This window comes from Microtus pennsylvanicus, chromosome 6 (genome assembly GCF_037038515.1).
Source record: "Microtus pennsylvanicus isolate mMicPen1 chromosome 6, mMicPen1.hap1, whole genome shotgun sequence".
Taxonomy (NCBI): domain Eukaryota; kingdom Metazoa; phylum Chordata; class Mammalia; order Rodentia; family Cricetidae; genus Microtus; species Microtus pennsylvanicus.
Window position 1 is genome coordinate 114,231,180 of NC_134584.1, and position 22,505 is coordinate 114,253,684.

At 44.0% G+C, this 22,505-nt stretch overlaps 1 protein-coding gene across 2 annotated transcripts in view; it reads left to right on the plus strand.

Annotated features, from left to right (window-relative positions):
* Positions 1-22,505, plus strand: part of Wwox (WW domain containing oxidoreductase) — an 871,622-nt gene that overhangs the window by 257,833 nt on the left and 591,284 nt on the right. For both annotated transcript variants that reach the window (XM_075977401.1, XM_075977402.1), the window contains exons 7-8: positions 8,369-8,554; positions 13,652-13,916. In XM_075977401.1, coding sequence (XP_075833516.1) covers positions 8,369-8,554; positions 13,652-13,916 — 451 coding nt within the window. The remainder of the gene's footprint in view (positions 1-8,368; positions 8,555-13,651; positions 13,917-22,505) is intronic.

Sequence of the window (22,505 nt, forward strand, 5' to 3'; positions counted from 1 at the left end):
GTACCATTTGAATAATAAAAACCTCATTAAAGGAAAGCTAAAAGAATACTTTTCCTTTTGTACAAGCCAATTAGGTACCCTCATAATTAAAATAAAATAAGTCAAGCACATTATGGTTTCATATTCCATAAGCCTGTTTCTAATTAATAGAGGTGACATGGCTTAGGTGCTAGGTACACATTTTGCCTCCGGTGTTGTGCAGTCGACATTAATGAAGGCGAAGGAAATGTGGGTGGGGGCAGCGGCAGCTTGTCTCCTGTGTCCTCTGTGAGCCAGGCCGAGGCCTTTAGTGGGTCTCATTCTCAGGGACACCAGACGGCAAGAATAAAGATACCCAGAGAGAACCTGTGGTCGCTGAGAAGATGTCAGATTAATATTTTCAATAGCTACACTCAGTGGCTCAACTGTCCCAAAGACAAGTATTCACAGACCTGGATTTTTCTTTAGTGGATAAAAGGGAATGATGTGGAGATAAAGGGGGCTTCCATTTAACTCCCTCAGCTGCTGACAAGATGCAAGGCCAGATGCTCATCATCGTCTTCCAAGTTGTATTCTTCGGTTCCCAGTTTATAGGGGAGGAAACAGGCACGCATAGGCTCACTGACTGGCCAGGAACTTGCTAAGAAAGTAACCGCCCTGGGTCAGATGGCAACACGTGGGGCTGTCCATCCATTTTGGATATTGGATCGGTTGCTTGTGGCTGTGACAGAAGGCCTGACAGAAGCAACTGGGAGAATGTGAGATTCATGTAGAGTAGCTGTTTCAGAGGGTCTCCGCCTATAAGGGCTGAGAGGGCATGCTGGGGAGGGGGCAGTTCAGTCCATGTGGCTTAAAGCTGTTCCCCCTGTGGCCAGCAGGCACGAAAGAATTGGGCCAGAAGCAGGGCCAGGCTGTGTAACTCTTAAAGGCTCCCTCCCAGAACTCATTTATGACAGCTAGGCTCTGGGTGCACAGGCCCTGCTCCACCCACTCCACCGCCTCCACTCAAGCTCCAGCAGCTGGACCCAAGTCCATCTGTGGGTGGCGTCTCGTGGCCCACCAGAACCGTCCTTCATCTTGCTCTTACTCGGTTATTTGTTTACTCATTTATTTTTGTCAATCCAAATATTTGGATTCTAACCTCAGGAAAGTTGTCTCTAATTACATTACTAGTTCTGTAATAATGTAATCCAAAAACCTCCTGTTGTCCTCTCTGGGAGCAGGGAAGCACATATCTTAATTAAGGGAGCCATCTTAAGGTTGGGAAGAGACTTGGACCTAGAGGGGCTTCCAGGTGCCCAAGGCGAGGTCCCTAGTTAGTTCCTGGGGCAGCGGAAGATAGGGAACCTGAAATGATCCTATCCTATAGCCATACTGATGAATATTTTGCATATCACCATAGAACCTTAATCTGGCGATGGATGGAGATAGAGACAGAGACCCACACTGGAGGACTGGACTGAGCTCCCAAAGTCCCAATGAGGAACAGAAGGAGGGAGAAGATGAGCAAGGAATTCAGGACCAAGAGGGGTGCACCCACCCACTGAGACAGTGGGGCTGATCTATTGGGAGCTCACCAAGGCCAGCTGGACTGTGACCGAAAGAGCAGGGGATAAAACCGGACTCTCTGAATATGGCGAACAATGAGGGCTGCTGAGAAGCCAAGGACAATGACACTGGGTTTTGATCCTACTTCATGTTCTGGCTTCGTGGGAGCCTAGCCAGTTTGGAGATTCACCTTCCTAGACCAGGATGGAGGGGGGAGGACTTTGGACTTTCCACAGGGCAGGGAACCCTGACTGCTCTTCAGACTTGAGAGGGAGGGGGAGAGGAGTGGGGGGGAGAAGGAGAGGAGTGGGGGGAGAGGGAGAGGAGTGGCGGGGGGAGTGGGAGGCTGGGAGGAGGCGGAAATTGTTTTTTTCTCAATAAGAAAAAAAAAAAAGAATGCATGTAACCCAAGGTTGCCATGAGAGTTAAATGAGCTATGTACGCAGAATTCTCAGCAAATGTCTACTCCACAGTTAACACCCTCCCCCCCCACACACACACACACAGGAGGGCGGAAAACAACTTTGCGAAGTGACCAAAACACTAGAGTTGTAGCCAAAAAGGAGCTCAGACATCAGACACTCACGTGCCTCCCTCCTCTGCGCACACTACATTTTCCAAAGCTTCTGTCTTGCTGCAAAGCCTCCCGGGTAGAGTTTTCTGCTTTGGTGTGAAGCAGGGCTGGTGCATGCAGTGAGGAGCTGACGCCTCAGAGCACTCAGGTCCAGCCTTCAGAGAGTAATGACGTCACATGGGGCTGTTGACTGACAGCTGCAGTGCACACCATATACGAAACAGGGGTTGTCCCCGATAAGCACAACCACTTCACTGTGCTTATTTTTAAGTGGCAATAAGTTGGGAAGTAGATCAAGCACCAGAAATGAGTGCCATGCTCTCTTAACAAGATCCAGGTTGCCCCGTGATAATGAGATTTCATGAATCCTTAAAGGTGAGATTTGTCAATACGCTTCCTTCTAGCTGTGCTGTGCATGCTTTTCGCCAAGCATTTAAACAGACTTTACTATCAGTTCTTTATAGACTTGTCAAAAACCAGGAGGGAGTGCTTCTAAACTTGCTGTTTGCTAGATGTCAAAAACAAAATCCTGGGAAGGAAAGAACATGACAAGCCAGTGTCACACAGGAATAGACACAGGGACTTCAACAAAATGCCAGCAAACCAAATGCAATCACGTAAAAAAAAAAAAAAACGGATTGTATACTTATGATATGTAAGGAAGTCGAAATTAAGTATTCAAAATTAAATCAATGGAAGAATTACAGGTCAGAAGAATAAGGTCATCTGGATGGATATAGAAAAATTATTTGCAAATAGTTAAGTATTCTTTTTTGATTAAAAAAATACTCAGTAGAGTTGGGATCAAAAAAGGCATATTTTTTCACCTTATTAATGTATACAGAAAGACCACAGCCGATATGACGTGAATGCTTTCTCCCTAACACCCAGAAACAGGCAGTGGTGTTAGCAGCCAGAACCCATTCTAATTGGAAAGGAAAAATTAAAACTGCCTTCCTTGTAGATGAAATGACTTTGCATGTATAACATCTTAAGAAATCAAATTAAGAAGTATTAAAACTCACGCCAATTTCAGCTGGATTTCAGGGTGACCACTCAGTGTGTAGAAATGAGTTTGTTTCTCTGTGGGAGCAACAACACCTCCAAAAGGAACTGAAGAAAATAATTTTGCTTGCAGGCAGCAACATCAGAAAGAAGAAAATCAAGAAGCAGTTTTGAAACTTTTAAAATAATTTAACAAAAATGTGGAAAGCTTAGACTTCTGAATGTATAAAGCGTTGTTGGAAGAAATTAAAGGACACTCAAATGAATAGAGGTAGACCATGTTCGTGGATTGGAAGGTGTGACTCTTTGTCCCTCAGGTTCATCTACAGGGTGGATTCAGTTTCCTTTAAAACTGGAATTTTGGTCTTGAACTTCATATGAGAATGAAAAAGACACTGAGTAGACAAACCAAGAGTGGAAATCAAGTGGGAAGCCTCCCACTTCCCAGTAATTAAAAACACACTCTGTCATGACCACGGACATTCAAGAACTGAATGGAATTGAGGTCTAGAATTAAACCCTCACAAGATTGATTGATTTTTTTTTAAATGCTGAGTAACTCAATTGGGTAAGTAAGTCTTTTCTATAGATGGTTCTAGTAACACTGGGTACCCACCACAAAGAATGAAGCCGAATCGCTTTCATGAGCCATACACAAAGTTAGCGGAACAGGAATCAGTGACCTAATATAAAACCCAAATTACTTTATTCTACAAGAAAACATAGAATCACCATATCTTTGTGGCATTAGAGTAGATAATGATTTCATATGTCCAACCCCAAAAGCACAAGTGACAAAAGAGGAATTAAAAACAAACCAAAACAAAATGAGAAATCACTAAAATTAAAAGCTTTTGTGTTTCAAATTATGCCGTCAAGAAAACATAAAGACCACCTATAGAATGGGAAGGGTATCTGAAAACTGTCTACCTTGAAAGGGCTTCATGCATCATCCATAAAGAATTTTCATAATCCAATAGTAAGAAGATAAAACTGCGAACTCCAAAAAGGGCCTAGAAACTGAACTCACTTTTCTCCCAAGAAGATATGCTAACTACCAATGAACACCTCAAACTCGTCTCAGCATTGTTAGCCAGACATGTAAACCACAAAGAAATGGTCACTCATGTTTGCTAGGGTGGCGCAGGGTTCACTGTGGACAGAGAGACTGTAAGAGCCAGAGGATAAGGGAGCGTCTAGGAGCTAGATCCCTGAAGTCTCACCAGCATGAGCTGAACAAGGAAAACAGCAATAGAGGCGCTAACATGGCTGAGGGAAAGGCTGTAAGTCCTCAGCTCTACACAAGGAACTACAAGCAACCCAGGAATGCGAGATTGGCAGAAATTGTCTTCCCCAGGGAGGAGCACACCAATTGGTCATCAAATGCCAAAGGGTCAACCCTGAATAAATACACCTACAAGTAACATTATACAGACTCAGACAGTACAGGTTGTATTTGTGTATTTAGAATGTGTGTGTGTGTGTGTACGTGTCTATGTATGTTTGTAACAACAATTAATGGAAAAAGAATCCATGAATTCAAAAATGAACAAAGAAGGGTGTGATAGGGTTTGGAGAGAGGAAAGGGAAGGGGGAACTGTTTTGATTCTATTATAATATCAAAATAAAAGAAATAACTTCAAAAGGAAAGAAGAGATGGGCGATGAAAGTGTCATATGGATGCAGATGTGTGTAGCGCACAGCTAGTGAGGGTCCCACTTTGGACCGCAGTTCAGTTTGATTCGCCTCAAAAGTTTTTTTTTTTTAAATTTATTTATTTATTAAGGATTTCTGCCTCCTGCCCGCAACCGCCTCCCATTTCCCTCCCCCTCCCCCAATCAAGTCACCCTCCCTCATCTGCTCTAAGAGCAATAAGGGTTCCCTGACCTGTGGGAAGCCCAGGGACCGCCCACCTCTATCCAGGTCTCCTAAGGTGAGCATCCAAACTGCCTAGGCTCCCCCAAAGCCAGTACGTGCAGTAGGATCAAAAACCCATTGCGATTGTTCTTGAGTTCTCAGTATTCCTCATTGTCCTCTATGTTCAGCTAGTCCGGATTTGTCCCATGCTTTTTCAGACCCAGGCCAGCTGGCCTTGGTGAGTTCCCGATAGAACATCCCCATTGTCTCAGTGTGTGGGTGCACCCCTCGCGGTCCTGAGTTCCTTGCTCGTGCTCCGTCTCCTTCTGCTCCTGATTTGGACCTTGAGATTTCTGTCCCGTGCTCCTCTGTCTCTGTCTCCTTTCATCGCCTGATGAAGGTTAATATTCATGAGGATGCCTATGTGTTTGTCTTTGGGTTCACCTTCTTACTTAGCTTCTCTAGGAACATGCATTATAAGCCCAATGTCCTTTATTTATGGCTAGAAACCAAATATGAGTGAGTACATCCCATGTTCCTCTTTTTGGGTCTGGCTTACCTCACTCAGGATTCGCCTCAAAAGTTAAACACAGCATTATTCTGAGCCAGCGGTTCCATTTGCCAGTGCGTACTTGAGAGAAAGAAACAGACACATCTCCAGAAGAACTGGCAAAGCAACGTCCACAGCAGCTCTATTCACATTAGCCCGATACTGCAAGCAACCCATCTGTCAATCAGAGGATGAACGCGCAAGCGTGATCTGTCTGTGCATGCAGCAGAGTACATCTCAGGCTCAGGAGGGAGGGCAGTGCCCATTCTTGGTACAGTGAGAAACCCCAAGCATCATGCCAGGTCAAAGAAGACAGTCATAAAAGACCAGCTATCATCCTATTTACATGAGATGACAGTGTTTGACAAATCTATAGAGTAGAAAGTATATTCGTTGTGTGTGTGGGTCAGTACCATGCAACTCATAATAGCTGATGGGTTTTTTTTTACATTTATTTATTTATTAAAATTTCTGTCTCTTCCCCGCCACTGCCTCCCATTTCCCTCCCGCTCCCCCAATCAAGTCCCCCTCCCTCGTCAGCCCAAAGAGCAATCAGGGTTCCCTGCCCTGTGGGAAGTCCAAGGACCATCCAGGTCTAGTAAGGTGAGCATCCAAACTGCCTAGGCTCCCACAAAGCCAGTACGTGCAGTAGGATCAAAAACCCACTGCCATTGTTCTTGAGTTCTCAGTAGTCCTCATTGTCCGCTATGTTCAGCGAGTCCGGTTTTATCCCAGGCTTTTTCAGACCCAGGCCAGCTGGCCTTGGTGAGTTCCCGATAGAACATGCCCATTGTCTCAGTGTGTGGGTGCACCCCTCGCGGTCCTGAGTTCCTTGCTCATGCTCTCTCTCCTTCTGCTCCTGATTTTGTTTCTTGGTGACTGCATAGGGAGATATTCCATTTGTCTTGCTTTTGGTTTTGTTTTGATTTTATGTTACCACATATTAATTTGTTCATGCGTGTTCCCTCAGGTGTGTGTGCATGTATGTGGATGAGTGGGTGTGTGCCAAGGCTGGTGTGTGGAGGCAGGAACAACTTGCAGGAGTCTGTTCTGTCTTTCCACCATGTGGGTTCCCGGGGATCAGACTCAGGTCATCTGAGTTGGTGGCAAATGTGTTTATCCACTGTCCTGGCAGCCTTGGTTCTGAGTTTTGTTTTTGGAGACAGGATTGCACTCTGTATGCCAGGTTGGCCTAGAGTCTGCTGTGTGGCCCCACTGGCAGCTGCCTCCGTCTCCTCAGTGCTGAGATGACAGGCGTGAGCCACCACATTTGTGCTGGTGTTTCTCTTTTTGGAGAAAGCTGTATGACACACCTAGTCACGCCTGCTGACCTTTTCAGTTCGCCTGGGAAGGTCGGGGAGCCCCTTAATTCTCTGTTGTACATTTATCTGTTCTCCTACTGAGGATCATGCATGGGTGACTTCTAGTCCATAGTTAATTTTAAGTTATATTCATCTGTGTAATTATTAACATCTTTATGTATACACTTGGACTCTTTCCTTAGGTAAGTGTCTTGGAAAGTGTTGATTTCCTAAGGTAGATCATCACAACCTGGGTGACTTAAAGCAAGAAATTCATAGTTTCTCATGGTTCTCGGAGCCAAAAGTCTGAAGCCAAGGTGTCTACAGGTGGACTCCATCTGGGTGGCTGTAGGGGCCTTCTCATCATTCTCCTGGCTCCTAAGATTGTTCTTGATCCTTAGCTTTTTTCAGCTTTCCTATCTGTCACTCAGGTTCCCTCCACCCTATTGGTGTGTGTGTGTGTGTATGATTCTGTAATATATATTTTGCTTCATAATGGATTCTAAAACAAAATGGATTTGCTTGTTATTGTGCTGTGGGCTTCAGACCATTTGCTTACAGCCTACTTCACAGGACAATTTTCCCCAGTTTAATTTGCTGCTTTTATGTTTCAGTTACAAATACAGTAGAGAGTCTTAAAGATCTACCATTGTGTAGTATCTGTTCATTAGGATTTCTTTTTACAGAAAATGTATTTATTAGGATTTAGGACTTTCAATCAAATGAAGGGTTACTTCTAGTGTTAGAATTGTGTTTACAGCACATCTCTTCTTTCTTGTCCCCAGGCTCATTTCTAACAGGAAGATTTAATCTGAACCTAAAATGAAGATACATACCTATGCATTTGTGTCCACACACACAAACACACACATACACAGAGTGAGACAGGGTTTCATGTACCCAAGGCTAGCCTGAAAGCCACTTTGTAGTCAAAGATGACCTTGAACTCCTGATCCTCCTGCCTCCCCTCCTGAGTACTAGGGTTAAAACATACTTGGCTTATGTGGTAATGAGGATGAAACCTGGTCTAAGTCCAGGCTAGGCAAGCATTTCTAGGAGGAATATATTCCAATATCTGACTGTCTTTATAAACAGAACATTTTCCCCTTGATGGGTTTATTTAGTACCTACTAAGCATCAGGCCCCAGTGTCAGCCTTTCTTGTCAGTCTTTTTCATAAAGAAAGGAAATGAACGGGCTCCTTGTGGGTATTTGGTAGGCTATTTTGATTGAACTTAAAAGTGTTACTAATTGTTGGTATTAAAAAGCAGAGTTAACTAGAGACTCTGTGTTCCAACTCCAGCGAGCCACCATTGTCCCGATCTACTCCTTATGGTTCTGGGGTAACATGTATGTCTTGTGTCCTGTGAACTTCTTGTTGCTTGTACCTTGAGGGAATGTCCCATTCAGATTGATGTAACATCCTGGCGTATCTCATCTCTCACTGGACGGACTCTTGAAAACCCTAGAGAAATGGTTATTTCTAAGTGGACATAGATGGCACCTAGTTTAAGACCATCAATTTGTGCCTGATATTGTCTGTTTCATTGTGTAGGTCTCTTCATGTTCTTGTGTGCAATGCGGGGACTTTCGCTCTACCCTGGACCCTCACAAAAGATGGCCTGGAGACGACCTTCCAGGTCAATCACCTGGGACACTTCTACCTTGTCCAACTCCTGCAGGACGTTTTGTGTCGCTCAGCCCCTGCCCGTGTCATCGTGGTGTCTTCTGAGTCCCACAGGTGGGTTCGAATTTAATTTGATATTTTCCACTTGTCCCTTTGTTTACGCCATCTGAAATTCTCCCCAAGGCTCCAACTGAAAATCATCTTGATTTATTCAGGGCTCAGCATTTAAAAGCTCTTACAGAGAACCCCAGTTCAGGTCCCAGCCTTCAGGTCAGGTGACTTATAGCCAGATGCAGAGGATGCAACACCCTCTTCTGGTCTCTGCAGACAACCTCAACCCCCCCCCCCCCACACACACACACAGTAACTCTTAAAATTACTAATTTTGACTAGATTTACTATGAGAAACATCAGTGTGCACAACCTGGCTTCATTAATTTTTCCAGATCTTTCTACATGTGTGATCATGGGGAATTGTTTCAGGGTGGGGGGGGGGACTGTCTAGAGCAATATAGAGTGATTTTACAATTATACCTTAGGCTCCCCATTGATTTCACTCGGAGATGGAATAATAATTGATGAAATCTGAATGGCATGACCTTTATTGATTTGTAATTCAACAACTTCAAAGTCTCACGGAGAGGAGAGCACAGTTATTCTAGCAGGGGAAACAATGCAGTTAAAGGCCGCGAGATGAAATCCAATTGTTTTATAATGAGAAATTAGGGAATTCAATGCAGACATTAGCAGCGTAATTGCAGAAAGGGAAGGACTGTAGTTAGCGCGTATTGGAAATCTGGCCATGCCTCTTTCGGTTAGAATTTCAATTTACACATCAGATGGCGTTTCTTTCTGATTGCCATTAGACTATTCAATCGACGAAAAAGACATCTGAAAACATTGTGGTGTTTTCAACATATTTGTGCTGGAGATGGATAAACAACTAACTGTTTCTAAGAGAAGTGCTAAGAAAAGACAAAGGGTTTTCTGGGCAAAACAAGATTTATAGCTTGTTCCGGAGGATTCCCTTCCCAATGTTCCTGGTATTGGGGACCGGGGCCAGGGGCTGCCTCCTTAGTAAAGCAGCTAAAAGTAAATAAATAAATAAATAAATATAAAAGAACGTGCCAACGACTATTTTCTTTCTCTTCTTCTCCACCTTAAGTCCTGAAATGTTTTGGTGACCCAGAATGCAGCTTATTATTTTTTTAATCATACTTCCATAAAATGTAACCCCTGGGACTTTGAAGAACGAGACCAGCCAAGGGTTAGCTTGAACCCTTTATCACTCCCAAGCACAGGGGCTTACGGTGTAAGTGACACGCTGCAGACAGATTTACTCTTGCCAGTTTAGATTTATGATGGCTGCAGTGAAAGGGAAGCGCGGGTAATAATCCCCCCTCTGCCCGCAAGAAGACACAAAACATCTAGTAATTAGGTAGTAACAAAATCTGGCCAGGCTTATCTTTGCAAATCACACCAGGTTTGTGGAAGAAAGGGAGTGGCCCCCGCGAAGCAGGGAAGGAGGCTACCGTGGGGGCAGACAGGAGAGAAAGATGTAGAAATAAATCTGCCAGCCCCAATCGCTTACCAGATGTGGAGGGCACCACGGGATATGTTTAAATGAGCTGGTATTTAATGGGAGACAGTGTGGAGGTGTCAGCTGCTCAGTTCCCTCAATAAAAGCTCTGTCTCAGCTGCCGTTTCCTGGGACGCCTTTGTTCTCGCTGGAACCAAACTGTAATTCCTGCTTACTTGGAGGTCCAAGTCCTAATTTCATATTAAAGACAAATTTGGAAGGAAAATCCTTGGCCTCCTGACTGAGGTCCATTGTCACATCTAGCAAGGCCTAGTTGATTGTGTCTGAAAGGCCTGCATCGGTGTGCCGATTGGCTCTTCCTGTCCACTTTCTTCTCAGTAACATTCTTACAAAATATTAATTCCTACCCGCGGGACTGTTTATTACTCTTGTGTTGCACTCCCGAGCCCCAGAGAGCAAGCATGGGTGCCAGGCACACAGACAGCGCTGGCTCACTCCTGGAGGACCCAGAGCCGAAACCAAATTGTAAAATGCAAAATGTTGATATCTAATTACCTCCATAAACCTTGGCGGAGTCTCTTCGTCGGAGTCAAGACCCCCTGTTAGGGGAAAAATAAAGTCTTATGTTTGCAGAAAATATTCTACTGGATGCCCTCGGGCGAATTATTTATTAACCATTCTCTATCTTCACTGTGTTTTACTTACTTAGCTGGAGTCTGAGCGAGTGAATTGAGTTTATGCCTGTCTAAAATATATCATAATGAAATGGGCAGTTGGCTTCCTCACTGTGAAAATTTTTCAGATAACAATTAAAATAGAACGAAAGGAGCAGAGTGCTGGTCACACAGCTCTAAACAGCCTCAGCAGGAGGAGTGACAGGCGGATATGTACAATCAGACATAGTCACACACACACATGTGGTCACACATACAACTCCACACAACCAGCTACCGAGGCTCACACTCAGTCACCCCCACAATCTCACAGGTGTAGAGTCTCACACACATATTCATACAAATACTGCCACACACAATCATACATAGACACTCATCCAGCCATACCCTGACATGGTCTCACCTACGTAGACTCTCAGACACATAAAATTATATACAACCAGAAAAAAAAACCCATATAAACCACACAGTTATATAACAAACCCGCACCCACAGTCTCACATAGTCTCAAAACCACACAGTCCGATATCCATAATCACACATGTAGGTCACACACACAGCCACAGGAAACTACACACACTCACAGATAGACATCCCAGTCACATATAATCACACATGATCATAGACGAAATCAGCACACCGCAAGTGTACAGTCCACACAGGCATACACATGGGCACACACATCTCATCACCAACACAACCTCACATGTGCAAGTTCATTTCTACTACTTAAACACACTAGGTGTTGTCTGTGCAAGTTGTGAAGCCATAGAGAGCAGCTGAGGTTTCACAGTGTGACAGGCCAGAAGAGGCCATTGTTGAAGGTCCAAGACTAAGGGGTCATTCACAGAGGTTGAGGTTTAACACCATGCAGAGAGCCCAAGAGGAGCTGTTGGTAAAAGTGCAGCCCAGTTGCAGCAGAGAACCCTGCATTTTGGAGATGCCAGTAGCATGGGATGCCTACCAAGAACAGCCAGAGCCTAGAAGACAAACTGTGTGTGTTGCAGAGACCCCTTGGAGGAGTCCAGAAGATTGTGAGTGAATCCGAGATACTGGACATTGAGTTAGTTACACTGTTGGAACTTGGTTTTGCTTTGTTCAGATTACAACTGTAGCCTGGTGCTTTCCTCTCGAAATAAGGGATTATTTAACTTATTTTTGATTTTACAGGAGCCCATTGAAGGACTGAATTTTTAAAGAGACTTGGGGGTTTTAAAAGAGACTTTGAATTTTTGAAAAGACTGAATTTTGAAGTGTTTGAATTTGTAAAGACTGTGGGACTTTTAAAGTTATTTATGATTTTTAATGTGAGATCTTAAAGATGAAAGAGAAAGGAAAGGTTGTGTCTCATCCGTGATGTGTTTGTTTGTGTGTCAAGTTGGCAAGGGGATAGTTTTGTGTCAGCTTGACACAAACTATAGGTAAGACTGTAGGGCATTTTCTTAATTACTGATTGTTGTGGGAGGGCCCAGCCCACTGTGGGTGATGCCATCCCTAGGCTGGTGGTCCTGTATTCTATAAGAAAGCAGACTGAGCAAGCCATGTAGAGCAAGCCAGTAAGCAGTAGCACTCCATGGCCTCTGCATCAGCTCCAGATTCCCACCCTGTTTGAGTTTCTGTTCTGACCTTCTTTGATAATGAAATGTGATGTGGAGGTGTAAGCCCATAAATCCTTTCCCCTCCAAGTTGTTTTTGGTCATGGTATTTCATCACAGCAGTAGTAACACTAACCAGGATACTCTACAATGCCCAAAGTTGGCATAATGAAGCCAAGTAGAGAGAGTCCTTCAACAAATATGATACTATCTAGAACATTCTTTTAGGTTGTTTCTTATTGTAACATGAGGGGCCTGGCTTGTTTGTTTGGGTTTCTGTCCCGCCAAGTACCCCACAACTGTTTAGCCCCAAAGAAAATCACACAAAGATCTCTATAAGTTATAAAGCTGATTGGCCCATTAGCTCTAGCCTCTCACTGGCTAACTCTCACATCTTGATTAACCCATTTTTCTGATCTATGTTAGCCATGTGGCTCAGTACCTTTTTTCAGTGGGACAGCTCACATCCTGCTGCTTTGGTGGTCTGGGCAGGAGTGGGAGGAATCAACTTCCTCCTTCCCAGATTCTCATTACATCATTTCTACTTCCTGTCTGGTTTTCCCACCTATATTTCCTACCTGGCCAATCAGCGTTTATTTATAACATGACTGATAGAATACAGACAATTCTCCCGCATCTTACGATCCATTTTTTTTAAAGGCAAACACTTTCTTTTTTGGCAAAGAGATAGGCATAAAGGAAGGAAACAGCTGGTGTTTAATGGCTCTGTCCGACTCTTATAAAGCATCAACTAGTTACTTTGATTTGTGTGTGCCCATGCCATGGGCATACTCAAAAACAGTAGACTTGGCCAGAACTTGTTTGGGGCTTTATTTATTTTTTTTAAATGTTAAAGACTTTTGATGGCACCTCACCAAGGCTGCAACCCTTTTATGATCATTAATTTTTAATCTGGAAAAGAGTCTTGGAGGCACGACAGCTCATCTGTATTAACTTAGATGCACAAATGAAAATATACAGGGCTCATACGTTTGGCTAAAATAATCTCGGGAAATCCTGCCAAAGTATAGGAACGTGATACTGCTTTCCTAATTAGCTACCTTTTATCTAAGGCTTGTTTCCATTTAATTATCCTTGAACTTGTGGTTGAAGATCTTGAGGTACACGTGCACATATGAGCGCACACAGACACACACACACTCACAGAGAGAGAGAGAGGCAGGGTTTATTTGGTCTACTGCACTCCTGGGTGTAGGCTTAAGCTTCCTCTTTGGATCACATTACTTGACAGCATGTTAAGTCTCCAACTTCTGTTTGTAAGGGACATGGTGGTGAGGTATTCTAGATCAAATCTCCACAGTTCGTTCAGATTTTAAATAGAAATCTAAAGCCCTGTGAGAAGCTGCCTTCTGTATTCTATGTCACGCTTTCTGTGTTTCAGATTTACGGATATTAACGATTCCTCAGGGAAACTTGACCTCAGCCGCCTGTCTCCATCACAGAGTGACTATTGGGCCATGCTGGCTTATAACAGATCCAAGCTCTGCAATATCCTCTTCTCCAACGAGCTGCACCGTCGCCTCTCCCCACGAGGGGTCACTTCGAATGCCGTGCACCCTGGAAACATGATGTTCTCGTCCATCCATCGAAACTCATGGGTGTACACGCTGCTGTTCACCTTGGCCAGGCCATTCACCAAGTCCATGGTAAGTGGATGGCTTCTGGTACCCCCAGATGCCTGCCTTTCTTAAGCGTCACAAAAGGGTCTGCAAACCCAGACCTGTGCGTCGACTTGTGGTCTCGTTGTTGTCTGCCGTCGTGGGGCTGGTGTGGAGTATAACAGCATCATTGGCAAAGGTTCCCCATCACGTCTGTATCATCTTTAGATTTGGTCTGTCATTCTGACAGAGTCTTGGAGGCTTGGATAAGAGCCGTTGATTTTTATTGTTAGGTGGAGAACACCTAAAAATCTTGGAGGTTTTGGGTGAGGTGCGCAACAATTGTCTGTTTCCTCTCTGTGTGATTTCTGATTTGGTTGACAAGCTTCTAAAGTCTATTTTGTGGAAAATGGCACTTGATGTGTGTGCTTTGCGTTATTGGAAAATGTGGATTAGGAAGCAATTAGGAGGTGCAATTCCTCTGGGTTCAGTAAGACTTTGTATCGGAGGTTGTAGATGCTTCTTGTAATGGAGGTCTTGGGGGGTAGCTCTTTCCTGGGGAAGGCTTTGTGGCCAGAGTGTGGTCATCCTTCATATCCCTAAAGACAAATCTTTGGTTGAATCACAGTGCTGTGGTTAGAAGTGAAATGTTTTCAAAGCTGAGTGTGAAGATTTTACGTTTTTGTCAGTTGTTTGGCAATGGCGTGTAAAGACCTCTTCCGTGAATTCATTAACCCAAAGTGACTTGAATGAAAAAGGTGTGTGTTCTGCAACATATTTGGTCAGTTGCTTTTCTAAGCCTCGGGCTTTAAAAAACGTGTTTCTTTTAGGGCCATGGAGATGGCTTAGTGGAATAAGCATTTTCTGCATAAGTATTGAGAATTGGATTCAGATCCCCAGTGGGCAGGTGAAAGCTGGGAATGTTTTTATACATTTGTAACTCCAGTGCAGTGAGACAGCCTGTCTCTAAATAAAGAAATACATAAATAAATACATAAACAAAACAGTAGAGAGTATCAAAGGGAGAACCCAACATCTGCCTTTTTACACTCATGCACACATGGGATAAATAATAAAAGTATTCCTTTTGAATTGATATATCCATGGTGTAGCTACAGATGCTGTTGTTAAGTGATAGAAATTGTTCTTTTTCCCTGACACACGCACACGCACACACACACACACACACACACACTTGGGCCTTTGGATTCGACTAGCTATGTGGTGGTGGCAAGGGAGGTAAGTGGCTGCCTAGCACAGTAGACCAACCGGCTCTCCTTAACACTCCTCCAGATCAAGCGCCAGTGTGTTCTCTGTTCATTATGGGAGTCACATCAAGCACCTGCCACCTACATCCCAAAGAGATTTCCTGAGGACTGACAGGAAGGAGCATTGTAGTCAAACCATGGACCTAGAATTTGTCTGGTGGTCACCATCTGTCCATTGGCTACTTGTAGCAATTGAGACGTTGATGTGAGCAGTACAACTGAGCAAGTTCTGAATTCCATTTCATTTCAGTCTAAATATCCCCATGTGTCTTGTGTTGGTCATATTCTGTACAGTGTGCTGTATACAGCAGCTGTTGCAGAATTCTTCTCCCCATGACCTCAAGTTATTCTTGATTCTATGAGCATTATCTGTATCTAGAAAGTTCTTCTCTGTGCCTCAGTTGTGGACGGTACACATAATAAGGGTCATGGGGCTAAAAATGATGATAAATAAGATAATTCTATTTGCTGTGACTATAGTGATTTTAGTTATGACAAATAGGGAGTTTGGTGGTAGGTATGGGGGTATCGGTGACTCTGTCCCTCTCCCAAACAGTTCAGGAGTAAGATTACTGGCAAGACAGAAGGATTGCATAGGAGAACATGGGGCAGTGGCCTCACACATATCTTTCTGGTCTCAAGGAAATCACAATGGCTGGAACTTTCCATTTTGTATCTCTAAGAGATTAGGAAACGAAACCTTTGATAAGTGTTTTAAATGTTACTGTTGACTTCTCTTCTTTGTGTGAATATAGTCACTTTGAAACAGGATATCACTGTGTAGCCCTGGCTAGCTTGGTATGTATTATGTAGCCCAAACTGGCCTCAAACTCAAACTCAGAATCCTTCTGCCTCCCACTTTCAAGAGCTATATTTATAATTTTAAGTGTAGATATTAACAAGATCATAGCACATGTAACCACATTTTGGTTTTCTGTGGTAATAGTAACCTGTCGAGACGGCTGATGGTACTGTTGCATTGAGTTCCCTATTGATGAGTTCCTCAGGAGGGATGATGGAGCTGGGGAAGGAGAGGTGGACAGAGGAAGCCCAGGAAGAGGGAGCTCAGGAGGAGGGAACTCAGGAGAAAGAAGTTTGGGAAGAGGGAGGAGGGAAATCAGGAAGAGGAAGAATGGACACAGCTCTTGCTGGTCACACTCATCAATCTCTGTTCCAATGCAAGTATTCAGGACTCTGAAGCAAGAAAAGGAAGAAGCAGCAGGAGTGGGTAGAGCTGGGATGGGTCTGTCCCCAGCAGGACACAAGGATCACTCTCTTGAGTCATCTTCTTCACCTTCCTCTTGTTGCTTCTACTGTGAAAGGTGTTAGTTTTGTGGACAACCGATGCGCTTCTGTGATATTCAAGGAGCTGTATATTGAAACACAGACCATGTGTACCAGAGTTTCTGTCCCATGTACAGGGTGGATTCGTGAATAACAGCTTAGCACCCTGCGAAGAGACAGTGAGAGCTCCATTTCTGCTTCAAAGTCCCTCCTCCTCCATATTGCCTAACCAAAAGCCCTTCTTACTGTGACACGGGCATAGCTTGAGTATGCTCTCCCTTGTACAGGGCCCAGGAAAGAAAAAAAACCACAACCTTGCCTGGCTCTCTGAAGCCCAGCCTCCCCTTCTCTGCTGCAGCCAGCTCCCGGAAGCATTAAACAGCAGTGTTTTAATATCAACGTCCCTTCTTTATTTGCTGTGACTCGCTGTGACTATGGTGATTTTAGTTACCGTAATTAGGTCACTCTTCATGGAGTCAGGCTATTTTAAGTGGCTCTTTAAGGACTATTGTTGCAGATCAGTAATTTTACAATTGGATGCTCTTGTGCAACTTTATTAAATGTAATATGTCTTTTAAATGTTGCCCTTTTACAGTTATACGTTTCTAATTGTTGCTGTAAATGCATTATCACTTTGAAATTAATTAATTTTTGCATTTGGGCCTCCTGCAGTATAATAATCACTAATGAGAAACTCACAGGGACTAAGTCTCAGCACGGCGCCCCCTACTGGCAAGGCCACATCTCTGCTGCCCTCTTCTTGATGGCCACAGGACAGATGTCCTGGGGTTTCTGGGAAAGAAGTGCTTATCCCTCCTTCATTTTATGATCAAATAAAAAGAAAGGGTAAAATGGAACTATGCTGTTTTAAATGTTGTTTAAGCTAAAACTTTTCCCAGTAGCGGTCCCTGGAATGTCTAAAGGAAACCAAAATTTTACAGAGAGTGTTTACATGATAAGGTCACGTCACGTGGGCACTTCACGTTGACTTCCCTGTCTTCATGTTGTGTCCTATGTGTGTGTGTCAGTGTGTACTATATGTTAGCATACATGATATAGTTACATGTGCATATTGATTCATGGCATCATAATTCACATAGCCTGATCTGTGCTGTTATGTAATGGCATAAGAGGTTCTCTCGGGTGATTTTGGCTATTGGTGTGTGCTACCTCATTTGAGGCCTTTGCCATGCTCTCTATACTCCCGGTGGCTCCCTCCTGATGTCACAACGTTGGCATCTACATGTTCATTTTTCCCACACGACACATCTGTAGGCTCAGAATGACCTCTGTCTCACCAGGACAAGCACAGAGAGCTTACCCAGCCTGTTCAAGAAAATGCCAGTCTAGCCCCAGAACCTTCGCCAACTCCTCCCTGCTCCACTTCCTTGGTCAAACACATCATAGTGCCTCTGCCATGTGTGTTTGATTCTGTCGTTACGTTTCCTCTTTCAAACATTTGACAGCACCTTCTTGACCCCCGTCCTTCTTTCTTTTTCACATAGGTTTTAAACTCTGGTAAACAACATTCTCGCCAGAAGTCCCAGGGCCAAGCAGGTCCTCTGTGCCTCGGCATGTAAATTTCAAGTTGAGCGCAGTCACGTGCCTCTAAGGGTGTTTGGAGCAACCAAATATTTGTGTTGGCAGGTAACGGTAGGAAAGAATATCATGTGTTAGGGTAACAAGAGCTTAGCAGATGTTTTAGAGAACTCGGTTTTCCAATCGGTTCACATTTTCTAAAAAAAAAAAAAAAATGGCTTGAGTCTGTAGATCTTCTGAAAGGATTGGGTTTCTCTTCCCATGGCCGTGAGAAGGCAGCCATTGTAGGGGTCTTAACAGATGTGTGGCTCTCCTGCTAATGGATGGGCCTGCAACCCTGGGTCCTGCTGCAGAGTTATAAATTAGAAGCCGAGGAAGCACAACATAGCAGTCTTCTAACCTTCCACAGAGCCAAGCTGGGCGACTCTGCCCTTGAATAACCCACAGCTCAGTGATTTATCGTTCTGCAACTTTAAAACATAATGAAGGGCATAATAAATGTTGATTTGTTCATTAAATTAGTGTTTTGGCAAAAGACGTCTCTCCCTCTACCACCTTCAAAGACCCAGAGCCAGCTCTCCCGGAGGTGTGTTCAAGGACCCGCTTTGTGCTTGAATCTCTGTCGGTGTGTCGGCATGTCCCATAGAAGGAGGGAGAGAGCTACCGGGGCTTTTCTGTTTTCTTTTTCTTTCTGTTGAGAAAAGAAAATACATTTTGCACTGTAGAAATCTCAGCGTGTTCCTTGCTAATCTCAATATTCCAAGCCTCCAAGTGCGGGTAGAATTCTCTGATTTCTGTGCTCTCCCAGGTTCTGGGATGGTAGGAAAGTAGGCTTTTAGGACCCCTGAGGCCAGGCCGCAGGTGCCCTTTCCTGCCTTATCTCCCGTCTTCTCTACACAGGCCATCTTCCTGCAGCCCCAAACAGCCTTTTTCCCTTCCACGAGATCATTGGCCTAGGATTTATTAGTCAGCTCTCCACTCTGTCCAGCACTTTAAAGTTTATGGTATTTGCTTAGTCCTGAGGTCAGCGCACATGGCAGATTCCAAAAGAACAAAGAATTTGGAATCTTTAGGCTTGTTTTAAAAACTTAGTTCCCCTCTTCCTCTTCGGTCGTTTTGCAATAATTCAACCTGCTTAGGTCAGTGTTCTGTATCAGTTCAGTGACTGTGAGCTGGGAGCTCTAAATTCATCCTGAAAGGTGGTTGGAAAAAGATCTGGGCGTTTTATTTAAATTTTTCATACGTTCTGAACCCCTGAGGCAGCCAGAGGTATGTTTGACTAGAGAGTAGGGGGAGAAACTGGTTGTCTTGGCTTTCATTTCATGATTCCAAGGTGGCTGCAGCAGTGCCAATCGCTGCAGCCTGGACCAGCTCCGAAGGCCAGGTGGAGGGAGGGGTAGCCCTGCTCTCCGCCCTCTTCCCTTCCTCGTGAGAAGAGGGTGCTGACTCAGAACCAGGCTGCAGGCCCTCTCTTTCTGCTCCCACTGTCTGAAAAGTAAGTTGATTTCCCCTATTCCAGGTCTATAGGAGGCTGGCAAAGCATGGGGCTGACCGACTCTGTTGAGACTGGACAGTGGGAAACAAACTTTGATAGCAGAGCAAAAGACTCAGCCGTCCAGCTGCTTAGACCATCTACCTACAGTGTGACCATGGGCGTGCATGCGAATTAAACAGCGCTGGGTTTTCTGTTCCGCATGGCCGGCCCTAGTTCCAGTCGGGCCACATGCTCTTTCCTTCTTGGCAATTTTTCAGTTTAGAATATACCACCCCCTCTACGCTGCTCACCTGCATCAGTCATACCCTGGAAGCATTTGGGGTCTCTCAGATTAGAACAAGGTTCCTGTCATGTGATATCATAAAAAAAAGGAAGCAAGTACTATGAGTCCCTCAAAAGCACAGGCACCTTCCCAACCTTCCCACAGCAGTGGCCTCAAAAGATAGTCCCTGTAAGAGGTGGTTTTGTCTTTATAGCATTGTGTCTCTGGCCATAAAGTAAAGAATGTTGTGTGCTTCTACATGGAGGTCAGGAAGGCATCCTCTGCCTTTGGTCTCTTTGGGGTGAGGAGGGATTGCAGTTCAGCTTGTGTAAACAAAGGAATGATAGGCCAGGCCTCACAGCGCATGGTATAGGGCTGAGCTGGGGCCAGAGCCAAAGGCCTCTAGGCACCTGGCTACAAGCCCCAACAATGAATTCCCTCAGGGAAGTGTATTTGGAAGGAAGATATGTAAGTCGAGAGCTGGAGGGCTGTGGAACAGCTGTGGAACATTCTAGAGTCAGGCAGCTCTTCGATCAAATACCAGCTCCCCTCCATCCTAACCTATGAGCCTGTTTCTTACCTTCATTAAGATTCCTACGAAATACCAGGTCATATGCCTACTTCATGGACTGTGTTGACAAATGATAGACAGCATGCATATGCAGCATCTAGAACATACTAGTTATCTGATAAACGTCACATAGTATTATTATTGCCTTGCAGTCAGATTTGATGAAGGTTTAATGTCAGCTGCATATAGATCCTCACTGTATTGCCTGTACTTTATATCACCTTGAATAAATGCCTTGCCCTAGATGGAAGGATACAAATGGCTCGTGGTTTGAAGGAACTCAGTCCATCATGGCATGGTGACAGGCTCTTTCCATGGCAGAGGGAATTTGGGGCATCTGTTTGTTATATTGTGGCAACCAGAAAACAGAGTTTGAGCTGGAAATGGGGATGGGCTCCCCAAGCCCTCCCCACAGTGACACCTTTTCTAGCTGTTTTTCACTTTCCCAAGGTTTCAAAAGCTACCAGAAAGCCCTACTATCTAGGGATCTACTGTCCAGACATCTCAGAGCCAAACTACAATACTTTGATGAACAGCTGCTATGACTTTCCTTCACACACCACACACAGCTTTTCATGACAGTGAGACACATCTGCTCCTAGTCCCACCAATTTACTTCAGAGAAGATGATGGTCATTGAGGAAATATGAAGTATGCTTTCAATGTGCTAAAACTAGCCATTTGGGAAGAAACTGTGCTTATCTTGACTGATGACAGCATGCTGTATAAACTGGACAAGCAGGACACAAAGGAAAAAGACTGTCAAGATAATGTGGGATAGTCCTTCAAAATTCCTGCTTCATAGAAAAGTCTGCCAGACATTCTATAGGACATACAGGAAAGCAACTGATGAACTTTGCCTAGAGTAGGCAAGACAATCCTTTAAAATTCCTGCTTCATAGAAGAGTCTGCCAGACATTCTAGGCATGTAGGCTGAAGACTGAATGCCCCAATGTTGCAAAGGAACCTTGGGTGACTATCTAGGCAGCCAGATGTCTGTCATTTCTAAAGGTCTGGAAGTGGCTTGTACTGCACTTCCTGTTTACTCAGGAAATATTCTATCCTCTGGGGTTTCTGATAGAGTTGAAGACTAGGCAGTTATAGTTGTAGTTTTCTTTAGTTTTGTTAGAGGTCAATTAAGTACAGAACTTCAGATTCATCAAGATAGAATAAATAATAGAGTATTTTCTCCAAATATACCAAATGCAAATGGACTTGACATTGTGAATGTAGTTATGACTTGATAATTGTTCTTATTGTATATAGTTTTACTGTGTTAGAGTTAAAATCTTTTCTTTTTATTTAAACAAAAATAGGGAAATGTTGTGGAATAATCTTTTTGTTCACTGGGAATATGTGTCACTCTGATTGGTTTAATAAAAAGCTAACTAGCCCCTGGATAGGCATAATTTTGGGGACAAAGAGGATGCTGGGAAGAAGATGAAGAAAGTTGCCAGACATGGAGGAAGCAGGAGAGCAGTATGGGCAATAGAGAGCAAAAGTAATATAGCCACAAAGCAGAATGTAAATTAATAGAAATGGGTTATAAGAGCTAGTTAGAAATAAGCCTAAGCTATCAGCTGAGCTTTTATAATTAATAGGACGTCTCCATTTGGTTATTTGTGAGCTGGCTTGCAGGACAGAATAATCCTCCTACAGTTTACAACTTAAGATGTATTCTCACCCTTTTCCATGTATGGCATATATGGACATGTTACTGGAATTTGGAGGTGTTCCCTTCATGGTTACTAGGGGGAAGTTGGGGTTTCATCTTGTTTCTTAATTTTCTTATAAAAGAATTTCAGAATAGGCTCAAATGGATGTTTGAAGACAGTTTTATTGGACTTTAATAGAACTTCCAGATCAAGGCATCTGTCTTGTAAAGGAGAATGGAGAAGAGGAGAGGGCGGCTGTGATGGCTGAGTTAAACTAGTGTGGAGGGTGGTCATGTGAAAGCAGGCAGCCACATGGTGAGGAAGGGGGTGCTTTAGAGGATGACAGAAGCCCAAAGTGTTAGGGAAAGCATGCTTGGAAGGAGACTAAAGAGAGAGGACCATGGAGGGCTGCACTTCACTGAGTAATTCAGAAAAGCAGCTCCCCACCAGCATGGCTGAGTGCTGTAAAAGTTTGGCCAGGGGTAGACACCCTGGAAGAAACAGTATATTATCTCATTAAACGGCTAATTATTCTACCTGTCTCTTTTGTAAGTGTTAAGGTG